The 13,700-nt window shown below is 36.2% G+C and overlaps 1 protein-coding gene across 1 annotated transcript; it reads left to right on the top strand.

Annotated features, from left to right (window-relative positions):
• Positions 1–2,485: 2,485 nt before the first annotated feature.
• On the top strand, positions 2,486–6,683 carry LOC117615730 (AP2-like ethylene-responsive transcription factor ANT). Its single transcript, XM_034344871.1, has 9 exons — positions 2,486–3,503; positions 3,602–4,217; positions 4,369–4,451; positions 4,616–4,624; positions 4,721–4,809; positions 4,899–4,972; positions 5,058–5,108; positions 5,213–5,289; positions 5,644–6,683. The coding sequence occupies exons 1-9, from the start codon at positions 3,173–3,175 to the stop codon at positions 6,324–6,326; spliced, it is 2,013 nt and encodes a 670-aa protein (XP_034200762.1). The 5' UTR covers positions 2,486–3,172; the 3' UTR covers positions 6,327–6,683.
• Positions 6,684–13,700: the final 7,017 nt, after the last annotated feature.

The raw sequence follows: 13,700 nt of genomic DNA, 5'->3' as shown, positions 1-13,700 counted from the left end.
GGCTGGAAACTATCTGTACCCCATCTTTTCTATTTGGCAGGTAATTATGTTTAGGTTTATTTATGTTTCTTTCTTGTAGTTGTTTGTAGAAAGGCACTGTTTGTGAATAATACCATAGACAAGATTGTTTTCGCCGCCAGAAAAAAATTATTGTACACTACCGGGATTCTGTGAAGCACCTGCAGCAGCTTCATTTATCTGCAAATTTGTATTGACTTTGGCACCTCCACCACCACCACAACATGCTGTTTGATATTGATTAAGGAGATAAACATGTCTTCAATCAGTGCCTTAATTTCATATTAATTTAGTTAAAAGTAATCCTCTTTTTATCTCTTAATTATATTAAACAATATATATGGAGTTCAGTGGCCCGATGATGAAGAAATTAATTAGGGGGTTTTCCACCCACACAACTAAGATGTCATGTGAATTCGAACTTGAGATTTCTAATCTGCAAATCATGACCATTTTTCACTGGATTAGACCTAATTGACATCATAATCTTTTTAAAGTAATGTAATTATTTACTGATTAGGTCTTTTCTTTTAAAAAAAATTGAAGAAGTTTGTGTATGCTGGCATTTAACTGTTTTCTACTGTTTGACATGCTCAATCGTGTGTGCAATTCTCTGGCTTTTTTTTTTTTCTACCCAAGTAAGGTCCACAAGTCTGACTATTTGAATACTACAAAAATACCAATTACAAGCTAAGACAAATATTGTCTCTTTTGTGCTTCTGGCATCCCCCTTTTCCCGCCATCTTCTGTAACCCATTTAGTAAATGATGTGATTAAACACTAATTAATTAATCAGGTTTGGTTTTTCAGGTTCAATGCTTGGCCATTTTGATGCAATTAGTAGGGCCCCGAAACTTGATTTAAAACAAAAGAAGCACTACGCATCAAAGTTTGGTGAAAATTATAGTATATATATATATATATATGAAACTGAGATTAGAAGGGCATGCACAAATTAATTAAAAATAAGTGAATCTTAGTGGTTTCTTTGATCATTACCATATCATCATAAAAGAAGGCCTCTAAGCACACACATTACACACTCAGTGTCTTTTTTTTTTTTTTTTCCTCTGGTATTTCTTTTCCAATTAATTCCCTCCAAAACTCAGTCAATATTTCAAGGTTCAAACCAAAATCATTCACATTTGAAAATCTGTCCCCATGAAAACTTTCATGCACAAACAGCTCCATGTAGCACTGATCCCACTCAAAAAAAGAAGAGGAAAGCCTCATCAACCAGCAGACACCAAAGGGCAAACACTGAAAAAGTTATTTGAACAACTTCCTGCCATTTTCAGCAAAAAAGAAAGGGAAAATTGGGGAATATATTGACAAAAAATGATTACATAAGAATGTAATGCTTCAAATATTTCTTTAAAAAATCCAAGTCATTTCCTTTAAATCCACGTGTTTATATACCAGTATTAAACAATTCCCTGAAACACTATGTAATAAAATACTATTGCTTGTTTGGTCAAAAACAATTCTCAGAAACACATGAGATGAAACAGCAGCAGCAGTAGGAATATGCAGAATAAGAAAATGGCAGGAGGACATTTTTAATCAAAGTATCAAACCAAAAAGATGAAAATAGGATGAGAAATAAAATGCATTTTGCACAAAAAGCTCGTCTTTATGGGGGGCCTTTGCTCATCATTCCTGGAATATTTCTAGCATATCACAAGACCCACGTCCTACTTTTTGTCTGGAAGCAGGTGTTGACTTAAACACTCAGCAGCTCCCTACTTAAATCCAAATTAAGCCACATTTTCTAGCCAGGTTTAAATTATTTCCTCCAAATTAACACATATTTAAGATAAATAAATAATAAAAACAACATTTAATTTACTAAATTCGTTATTTTCCAACAGCGACGTCGTATTTCTTTCCAATCATAGGAGCATTATGCCAAACGAACCAACCAATAAAACAAACAACCAGGAAAAAAATCTAACTTGGATCCCAATTGATTACCATCGCAGCTGTGAGGTCAAATGAAGCACATAATTAATAATTTCACTCCAATCCTTATCAAACTGGACAGTTGTGATGGACTATGAGCCTATCACCTTTTTATGGTCATTATTTTGTTATTCTTGATTGATGATAACAAAATAATGTTATTTTCGCTATAATTTTATCTTTTTATTATAACATCAATTGTCAAAAAAATAAAAAAAATAAAAAAATATTTGTTTCTTTTTTTAGTTATTCCATTGTTTTACGTTACTATTTTGTTTCCCATTTCAATATGTAAACCAAACTAGAGCTGAAAAGAAAAGAAAACATCAATGGGATTTTAAAATTTGAGATACTTTGGGCCTGCAGAGTGGCACAAAGGCTGTACTGTATGAAGTGACTGGATGGGGCAGTGTCCTGCTCGTCAAATCTATCTTAGGTCCTGTGACTGTAAAAATAAAGCAAACTAGTTTTGGATATCTGACCATTTCTCTCTCCACCCCATTGGCTATTTCACACCCACTAGATTCAGCTGACCACTGACCACTGTCAATGAAGAGTGAGAAGAAGAGAAAAAAAGTTAATAATAATTTTTCTGGGTTGCATTTAATTTCTGGGTTTGTTTGGGTAATGAGGAAACTTAGGTGTATTTTTGAGAGGTAAAACGTGGGTTTGTGTGTTGGAAAAGGGTTTAAGCGTTATATTGGATCTGGGTTTTTGGAAGGGTTTAAGAAAAAGAGCAAGAGGAGTGAGAGAAAAAAGCAAAAGTTGTGGTCTTTCTCATATACACAGATCCCTATGGGATATATGCTGGGGTGCTCTCCAGCATTGCTTGTGAGCTTAGAAATATTTATTCTTTTTGTTTAGTTTAAAGAGACCACAGGTTTTGTTGTCTTTGGAGAGAGAGAGAGAGTGAGAGAGAGTGAGAGAACCAAGATGTTATATATGTGAGTGCATAGAATGAAGAGTTTAAGTTAGTTTCCTTGAAACCAGTTCAGAAGCTAGACAACAAAAAACCAAGGTTTTCATATACGGGGGAGGGAAGGCAAGAGATTTTTGACATGATTAGTTTATTTGCTCTCAATGATTGAGTTGCCTTGCAGCTGGAGATACTGCTGAGAAGTTCAAGTGAGAACCTTTAGAAGTAGGAAAGGGAAAGAGAAAAAAAAAAAAAGGAAGAGAGAGAAAGAAGAAGATGAAGTCCATGAATGATCACAATAATAACAACAATGGAAGCAATAATAACTGGTTGGGGTTCTCACTCTCACCCCACATGAAAATGGAGGTTACTTCTGACCCTCATCAGCATCATCATCATCACCACTACAATCATCAAGGTCAGGCTTCTTCAGCTGCTGCTGCTCTGCCAAGCCCCTTCTATAATCTGAACCCTCACCTCAGCAGTTCTGGACTCTGTTATGGAGTTGGAGAAAATGGTGGCTTTCACTCTCCCTTGACTGTTATGCCACTCAAGTCAGATGGGTCTCTATGTATCATGGAAGCTCTCAGCAGGTCACAAACAGAAGGTTAATTTGCTCAACCTAACATGTACATTTTTCATGTTCTGTTTCTAAACAAACTGCTTGAATTTCTGAAATATTTCTGTTTTGTTTTTTATTATAAGGAATGGTGGTGCCAAACTCATCCCCAAAACTGGAGGACTTTCTAGGTGGAGCAAGCATGGGAGCTGGTGACTACGGAAGCCAAGAAAGAGAGGCAATGGCTCTGAGCTTAGACAGCATCTATTACCATGAAAATGCAGAGGCAGAGCAACATATTCCAGTCCATTCCCACCCATATTACTCTGGAATTCCATGCCATGGAATGTACCAAACACCATTGGAGGAAGAATCTAAGCAGACTCACAGTGTAGGCTCTGAAAATCCCCAAATGACTCAAATGCAAGAGGGCTTGAAAACCTGGGTGGCTAGGCAGTACTCTGCTCATCAAGCTCTGGAGCAGCACATGAACAACACTCTGGTTCATGATGGTGGAGGTTCTGGTTCTGTTAATGGTGCAATGAACTGTGGGGATTTACAGTCTCTTACTTTGTCCATGAGCCCTGGTTCTCAGTCCAGCTGTGTTACAGCTCCAAGGCAGATCTCACCCACTGGAACAGAATGTGTGGCCATAGAAACAAAGAAGAGAGGTGGTGGGAAACTTAGCCAAAAGCAACCTGTACATAGGAAGTCCATTGACACATTTGGGCAGAGAACTTCACAGTACAGAGGTGTCACAAGGTTCAACTCAAACCATCTCTTAGTCCCATTTCTTCACTCTTGTTATGTTGATAGAAATTGTTTGTATTTCCATTTTTTATTACATTTAACTCTGAATTTCTTCTCTGACTGTTATCAAAGTAACCCTTTTTTTCCAATTTGCTTCCACCAGACATAGATGGACTGGTAGATATGAGGCCCATCTTTGGGACAACAGTTGCAAGAAGGAAGGGCAAACCAGAAAAGGACGGCAAGGTTGGTCAAAAAAAACTGCACCAGTCTTAGTAGATGTTTGGTAGTTTTTCATGTTTTGCTGAAATTTTTGGTCCCTACCTGTTGGTGATATCTGACTTGTGCTATTAATTCTTACCTGTCATGTTTATGCTCCCGTTGGATGCCATTCAAATCAAATAATGCAGTTTATTTGGGTATGTCTTTTTCTCTGTAACAATAATGAGGAATTTTTGTTTTAATCACTGGGTTGTTATTGATTTGCATTAATCATTTTCTCATTTGAACTACAGGAGGCTATGATATGGAAGAGAAAGCTGCAAGAGCTTATGATCTTGCCGCCCTTAAGTACTGGGGTTCTGCAACCCATATAAACTTTCCAGTAGGGTTCTCAACTCTAGGCAGTTTTTTTAGTATTTTTTAAAAGCTTTTTTTAGTAGCTGAAATTTCATCCTCTTGGTCTTTTGACAGTTGGAAAATTACACTGCACAACTTGAAGAGATGAAGAATATGAGCCGGCAGGAATATGTAGCGCATCTGAGACGGTACATGTTCTTTATTTGTTATTCTTAGACTTTCTAATGCTTCTGAATTTTAAGAACATTATTCATGAGTTTCTTTCATTTTCAGGAAAAGCAGTGGATTTTCAAGGGGGGCATCAATGTACCGAGGAGTAACAAGGTTTGTTGGTTTTCTTTTGCCTTAAACACAAATTTAAGGTTCAAGATTCAAATGGTTACTTTTTGCTAATTTTAGATTTATTTTATCATCTTGGTTTTTTGCAGACATCACCAGCATGGGAGATGGCAAGCTAGGATTGGCAGGGTAGCAGGAAACAAAGACCTGTATCTTGGGACTTTTGGTAAATTCATGCATTGTTTGAACTCTCTTTATTCTTCATATGCATTATTATCCGTAGTTTAGGTCATTTTCGAAATTTCGTGAGGCTCTTACTGTAAGCACTTTTTCAAAGGACTCATTTTTTGTCACTCTTGTTCTCACACTTTTTTAAGGCTGCTGGTGTCTGCTTTGGCACTGTAAGAAGGAACTTTTTTTAAGGCTGTGTTCTCTCAGAGAAGATAAAGAGGAAGAAAAGGACTTCCCAGCTAAAATAACTTATTAAAGGCTATATTTTTATTGTAAAGTTTATAACTCTTTCATGCAAAGCTTTATAATTTATGTGAGTTTTGCACTTCTCACTTGAATTGAATTTCAGGTACCCAAGAGGAAGCTGCAGAAGCTTATGACATAGCTGCAATCAAGTTCCGCGGTGTAAATGCAGTCACCAACTTTGACATTACGAGATATGATGTTGAAAAAATCATGGCCAGCAATACCTTGCTTGCAGGAGAGTTTGCTAGGCGTACCAAAGAGATAGAACCTAACATAGAGGCCAATGCCATTGAATATAACCCATCAGCACAGAACAATGGGGAAGCCAACCAGCCCGAAATCAACAATGGGAATGGTCTAGACTGGAAGATGGCCTTGTACCAATCTGCACAGGAACAACCAACTAGCTGTGTTCAAACAGTTGATCAGAAATCAATTGGTTCATTGAATTATAGGCATCCCTCTTTCTCAATGGCATTGCAGGACCTTATTGGTGTTGAATCAGTGAACTCAAGTCAGCCATTGATGGATGAATCTGCCAAGGTTGGGGCACATTTCTCAAATCCATCCTCATTGGTGACCAGTTTGAGCAGCTCCAGAGAAGCTAGCCCTGACAAATCTGGCCCCAACATGCTCTTTGCAAAGCCTCCATTAGCATCGAAGTTCATCTGCCCTACTTCTGCAGCAGCTGCTGCTGTTAGCTCCTGGTTCCCAACAGCCCAGCTGAGGCCTGCTGCTATCTCCATGTCTCACTTGCCTCTTTTTGCTGCTTGGAATGACACCTAGAAAGCTGGATGTGTTTTGTTGAAATGTATTAAAGTTTTTGCATGGACAAGAAAAAAAGAGAGGAAGAAATTAGTGATGTTATGGGTAGAAAAAGGTGATGGTGATTATGTTATCTGAAGGTAATTAGTGGAGGAAATTCAGGGTTAATGAAAAAGACAAGGGTAGGCCATGGGAGGCCGGTTGTCTGTTTGTAACCAAAGTAAGTGTAAGAAACTTTTTCCAAAACCAAACCTTTTGGCTCATGTGGGGGATAATGAGGATCTTGCAATATGGAGGGAAGGGGATTAAGGGCTGATTAATTATTTAAATTCTGCTTAATGATGTGAGCAATATTATACAAGTGGAGTTGCCCTTCCATAATTGAATTTGCTTTTAAACATTGATAGGTCCTCCTCCTAAGTACAAAACCAGCTCATTGTTTTCCAATAATTCAAAAAGGGGTTATCTGCTTTGACTCAACTATCTCATCTGTGTTCCTCAATCTGCATAACATCATCATTGCAATCCCTTCCTTTTTCTTATTTGAGCTTTTCCTGAAAGGCAGCAAACAAACATTCCCACTGCATTATTCAAGAAAGGGGATGGGGAGGGATTCTTTGATATGGAGACTTTAGTTTGGCTTATTTTATAGTTTAATGGTCATAATTAGCTTCTACTTTGTCTCCTATTTCTTTTTGCAAAAGCAAAGTTAGGGCTAAAAATTTCTTTCGCTTTTGTAATTCCACTAATCCATAGAGATATTGGATCTAAAAGCTATTCCATGTCGTGGTGTGAAATGTTGATGTGGTTTTAAAAAAAAAAAAAAACTCGCATGATTGAAATCATTCACCACACGTTTACGGTGCTTGGTTTCTTGCCATTCACGTGTGACATCAATTGCAATCTTGACCATTTTGGTGTTTATGTAATAAGAAGACAACGAGGAATTGGTGCCAGAAAAGCTGGAAGCTAAGCCAAATAAAGTTAGAATTAGTGCATTTCCCACCTCTTTACTTGGAAGCACAAATTACCAGCGATATTCTTAAGGCATAACAAGTTGTATATGATAATGCGTCTATCTTTCATAATAACGTAACTAGTTGTATACAAAAATATATAATGTATCTATCTCTCGTCACTTGACTAGTTTCGTAATGAGAGAGATAGATATATAATTGTATACAAATGTAATGTTAAAGTTTGCACTCGTGAACTTTTTGAAATGCTGCTAATTATACAAAAAAGCAATCGGTGGAAATCCTTGGACGAATTAACAAAACATTGAAGAAGATAAAACGTACATGATTAGATATGAAAAGGAAGTTATTGCAAGAGGGAAACAACTGAGTCTGAGTTCTGTTAAAAATAATAATTAAAAAAATTAAAAAAAAAACCAGAAAATGACTACTGAGTTCAATGGTCAAAAAGATTGAAAGCTTGTGCTGTGGAAAAAGATTGCAAAGCAAACAGGCCCTCGTTATTTTTAACAAAAAAGTAAGCATCAATCATCACAATTTTCTTCAACCTTGTTTGAGTTTAGTCAACAAATATGATTACCAGTTTGTTGTTTACAGGTTGGATAGGGGAAAACAAGTAAAGTAAGACAGTTAGAAAGAAATAAAGTAATTTTCTGTTCATCTAGCTGCGCACGAGCTGGATCCTTGCAGCTCATCATCATCATCATCATATATATACATATATATAACAGTTATAAATCAATATATATTTTTTGTTTAAGGAAGTGTCACAAGTTAAGAAATTTTACATGGAAATTTGAAGAGAGAAAGTACATGGTACGAAGATAATATTGAAGGTGAAAACATGTGAATGTGATCCAGGTAGGCAAATAAGGTTCAACAACAAAGATGTGTTCGGATGCAAACCATATATGTATATATAAATGTAACAAAAATAGTTGGTTGAAATCTTGTCTGCCATGGGGCCAAGCCAATGGGTAAAAACTTCTACTGAGTCACAGAGGCTTGAAGGACTTTGTTGTCAACATTCAGTGACAACAATATATCTAGCACAGTGTTCTAACATGAACGCTAAAAAAGGAACAAAAAGAAGAAAACACGTACACTGCACAAACCATATGCGAAATTTTATTGAATTTTCAACCAACCCTTCTTCTTTTTTTTTTTAATTTTCCAAGTAATTTTATCTTAATAAAATTGAGATTTGGGACATATAGATAACATTGTTTTGCTATTCCCAATTAATCATAAATTGACACGTGAAAATGTTGTCGCGTGTGATATGTTGTGATTGGCCGGAGATAGCAAAATATTGTTACTCTCGTTTCACACACGTGTTTCGGTGGCCTGTGAGAAAGATCCCCAAAGCAGTTTTGGATATGGGCTATGACATCCAAAATATGTAGGTACATGTATCTGTAAATATAAACCAGTAAATGGTCCCAAAGGTTTAGGGTTTGATATAAAACTATGGTGTGTATATATATATATATATAGTTGCAGCAGGTTACAGCTCACTGGATGGTGACCCATCTCTCAGGTGCTGTGATTGTCCAATAAGAGTGACAATATTGGGACTGAAAAAGGAGGACCCTGCCAAACTATTTTTGCTAATAATTGATTTGATGGGATAAAAATAGTCAATAGTTGATGCTCATTGCTCCCTCTCAAGGGCTCCTGTTTCTCCCAAGGAGACTTTGTGATATATTTCTTTTCTTTGGCCAACTTCACACAGCACAAGGAACACTGAACTCTCTCCCTCCCCTGCTGCAATGCCTCGGTTTCTGGTTTTTGGTTCTTGGGTTTTTGGTTTTTGGTTTGGACCACAATCTATCTATCTATCTAGTATTTTACAACTTTCTAGTTGTTTGATTGTCAATTTGGGACCAGCCCAGAGAGTGTTCCCAAATCCCAACATCATGTGACCTTCATTAGCTTACAAGAGAGATGCCATGCCAACTTGGCACAGATGATAAAAGAAATAAAAGAAAAATTCAAATTTAAGAGAGGAGGTAAACATGAAGCCTATTGATGTCCTTTATCTTCATGTTGGTCCACAGCTCATAGCCTCTGAGCTTTTGGAATTCCATGCATTACTGAAACTTTCCCTCTTAAGCTATCTGGCTTATTAATGGCCTTATTGTATTTATGATTTTTAATGTTTGCCTCTACAGACAAACTTTAGAAACACTTGTGTGAAACGAGAATATTATTATTTTTCTATTCCCAACTAATTATGACATGCTATTTATGATAATTTTTCTATGTAATAATATGTGATTGATTTCACATTTCATATAAGTTTTTCTGCTACAAACCAACCCCTTGAACTATAGACTATGTAGACAAGATAGTCAAAATAGCTGGACCCCTGGGAGAGAGAAACAGATCAAATTGGAACAAAATCCAAGATAATACCTTACCAGTGTTCTTCAATTTGGTTCTGCATTTTCAAATTTTTTGCAGGGGTCCCATTGATTTCAGACACGTACACTTCTCAGGTCTTGTAACATTAATGGTGGCATTCTAACCAACAACAAAAAGGAAAAGAAAAGAAAAGAAAATAAAAAACAGTGATGGCTGCATTGTCATTGTCACAGTATCACCACCATCAGTTCCTTATGGTTTGTTGCTTGTTCAATTGTTTTGTTCTCTGGTTTTATCTACTCAGTTTCTGAACCCTCCCTGAAACACTTTTACTCACCAACAAATAAAGCCTCCTTTCGCAAAAAAAAAAAAACAAATAAAGCCTCCTGTTTTACTGATTTATGCTGCAGATAACAGTAATCTTTTTCATATTCTTTTATATATATATATATATATATAATATTTTCAATGAAAGTTTAGTGAATTCTAGATGCACAAATATTGTCTACTCTGTCGGGGTATAATTTTGTGGCCCATTAGACCCAAGAAAACCAAGGTCTAGACCCACTCTAATGGCTAAAAACCTTGAGAGCCGGCCCTCCTTCCTTTCTTCTATTTTTCTGGGTCAGACACTCAGTCCTAAGATTGGGCTAAACTAAATTACTTCAGCTCCCAAGCTCCAATTATATGACCTGGGCCCAGAACCCTATAGATTGGGCTGTTATATGAAAGTAATGGCTTAGTTTCTGATGACTGTTACCCAACTGGCCCACAACTATGATCCAAATGATGACCTGAAACGACGTAATTTTATACGTAAACACAATACAAGTACCGTTACACACAAGTAGAGAAGTCGGATCCATACATACATAAGGTGGTGTGTTTATATTCATGAAAATTTTATAAAAGAAAATAAAAGGTTGGATTTGTATATGGAATCATAACATTTGGCAACCTTTTTTCTACGAATATGTGAAATTGCAAGAAAATCCCATTAAATTAGAAAACAAAAAGGAAACTCTATGACGAGAGTCTTTAGGAAAGAACAGGATGAATCTCTCAGTAGAATTTTGGTTGTAGTTCAACCAAATGAAGCAATGGGAGCATCTTAGCACAATATGTGCAGGTAAAGCCAGTAAAAAAGGTGATACATATATTCTATCTGTTTATCTGTCACGAATTGTGATATTCCATAATTCACATGGGGAATATAAATTTATAGAGATGAAAAGAGTCAAGACCAAGACCTAGAGCTACAGAGCTCTCCTGATAGATAACAATCTGTACGTTACATTATGTTTTCATGGACTTCGTATATTTTTTTTCCTTGACAGAAAAGACACTTCGTGCTTTTGAGAAGAATAAAATCTGCTGGCGGGTCTTAATTCAGTAACCTGCAGAAGCAGAAGTTGAGAGGTACCAGTTTTGCTCAGCTTAGCTTCTCAGTTCATCATTATGTTCAATGCATGAATCTTTGGCCATCAGGGTCAATGCAAGATTCATATGCCCCTTGATTTTCTTTTTCCCAAAATCTTGAAATTGGGAAAAATATAAAGTAAAATAAACCCATCATTTCATTATCCTGCAGCTAGTTTAATTTGTCCCTCATTTGGTCTAATTTTAGTACTTCCATACACAAAAGATGTACCTCCATTTTCAGTGAGGCACAATAGAAGCTTTTATTCTTTCTCTGTTTGTAGAAACATTTAAAATGATTGTAAAGACCAAGGCATGCATGCATCATAGCTAAATCAGGATGATGATTACTTCTCCTCTTGCGCATGCTTTGATAATTTTCATTGGAAGATATGGAGAGTTTTGAAAATTCTTAATTTGAATGTGATTTAATCTCTCTAAACTACATCATGGACTGAGTTTTACTAATCATGTGCTCTTTGTTTAATCCGTTCTTCATGAGTTGTAGCTGTACTGTGTTTATTCAAACTCCAACCACCCATTAAAATAATAATTACAAAGGTTACTCATCCATTGCAGATAGGTCGAGGGGAAATCGAACTTAGGATATCTTAGATGCTGAAAAAATGTTCTTAAGTACTTAAACTACAAATTCGTTGCATGCAATAAGTAGAGCTTTGTGCAACTGGAAAAAGCTGGGGTGGCAACTTTTTTGTTTTGGTAAAGAAGGAAAAAGCTTCTTTAAAAGTATAAATCTTTCAAGCATGGGCTGGGAAGTATGTTAAAGCAAAGATTAGAAGTTATTTAATTAAAGAGAATTTGGGTTTGATGGGGCTAATAAAAATCTTATAAGATTCGTGTCTCTTAGTCTTAGGTATCAACCCCATCATTGCTAATCAGGGTAGGACCACACATATATCTCTTGGATTAAGATTAAGACCCACCTGAAGCTTCAATGCCATGCCCTGCACGCGTGATAAGACTCTCTCTTTTCCTCTTTAGTCTTTGTGGCTTATGCTTTATTATTAACTTAATTATACGTTAATTATCTGAAAAAAAAAACTTAATTATGGTGGTTTGTTTACTTTAATTATTTATGAACAGTTTCTGCTACAGTCACTGATGTTTAACACATGCAGCATTATTGGGATCTAACCTGCCTCTTATACTCTGAAAGGACCACCACCAATGTAGCTGGGTCAATAATCCTACCTGAATTATTTTGGTTTATATTATAATCAATTCCATTTTTTTTATAAGGAAAAATAAATGAATTCTTTGTGGGGTTTTGGAGTTTGAAACATTTTTATGAGGAAGTTGGCTGAATTGAATCACATCTGTGGCTTTGTTTAACTTGAAGTAGAGCTGGCCAGACTAAATGAAAGCTTTATTTTTATTTTTATTTTTATTTTTGTTGTCAGAGGAAAACATTGATTAGATTAAAGAAGAAAGCTTTATTCAGATGATTGTAATGTATCATGTTCATGGTTTTGGATGCATTTTATCAATCAACTAAGTCAATTTTGAGCATAATTTATCACTTTCTACCAATCAAAACCTACTTTGATCACCCCAATTACTGTTTATCTTTTCAATTTCAATATGCAAACAAAACCCCTTTCAAACCCAGAAAATAAAATAAAAAAAACTTGAAAGCCAAGATTTTGATCTTGTTTTTCTGTAGAGAGGAGAAACACTTGTGTAAAATGAGAATAATACTGTTTTGCTATTTCCAATCAATTATATTATTTTATTTGTGATTAATTTTTCACGTGGCAAACCAATTACTGTTATCCTCGTTTTACATAAGTTTTTTTTTTTTTTTGGGGTCTTGAGAGGTGCTTTGTTCTAGCCCTACCACTTTGAAATGAGGTGACGGGTATGATCCAGTGTGAGTAGTGAGTACCCACATTGATCGCTGATCAAGTTAGGTGTACCATCCCTATCATCGTATCTACCTATTTTTATTTGATTTGTAGTCCTTATTGTGGGTCCCTCATTCACTAAACAGAGATTAAAAACCCCACTTAAATAATTTACTAAACAATATTTAATGACCCATTTATAGAATGTAGTGTGTCACACCAGATCATGACCTCGGAGCAAATTAGCCGCTATTTTCGGAATAATTTTTGGTTTTTCCAGCAAGATCACAACCAGGCCTAGGAGGGTTGACCAGATAATTTGGTTTGACCAGGTTTGTTGGCTAATTGGCTGAGGGCAAAGCAAAACACACAATAATATACTACAGCTGGAAACCGTACCAGGACAAGGAGGTAAATTGATGATTAGATTCCATTATTCCTTATGTTCCTGAGGGTCAGAGACTCAAACCCCTACAAAGTAAAAAAGAAAAAGATTACAAGTACTGCCAACTAATATTAAATTACTTGAAGGAAATTGAGGTACCAATCCCTGTTATGCAACCACAGCCTACACTCTCATTGTGGTCCCTTGATAGACATACACCTGTCAAGTGGGGCCCACCAAGTGAACAAGTGGAAGGCATCTTTGACAGGGAAGACATATACTAATCAGAAATCTAATGGTGCACAAGGAAGATTTTGTATGGGCCCCAGTGAATTACAGTGATGTGCAATGATGTAGATGGAGGATGATGGAGGTTAGGAGC

The sequence above is a fragment of the Prunus dulcis genome, chromosome 1, assembly GCF_902201215.1.
Source record: "Prunus dulcis chromosome 1, ALMONDv2, whole genome shotgun sequence".
NCBI lineage: Eukaryota > Viridiplantae > Streptophyta > Magnoliopsida > Rosales > Rosaceae > Prunus > Prunus dulcis.
Note: the sequence above shows the minus strand (reverse complement) of the source record. Positions and strands in the feature narration are given on the sequence as shown.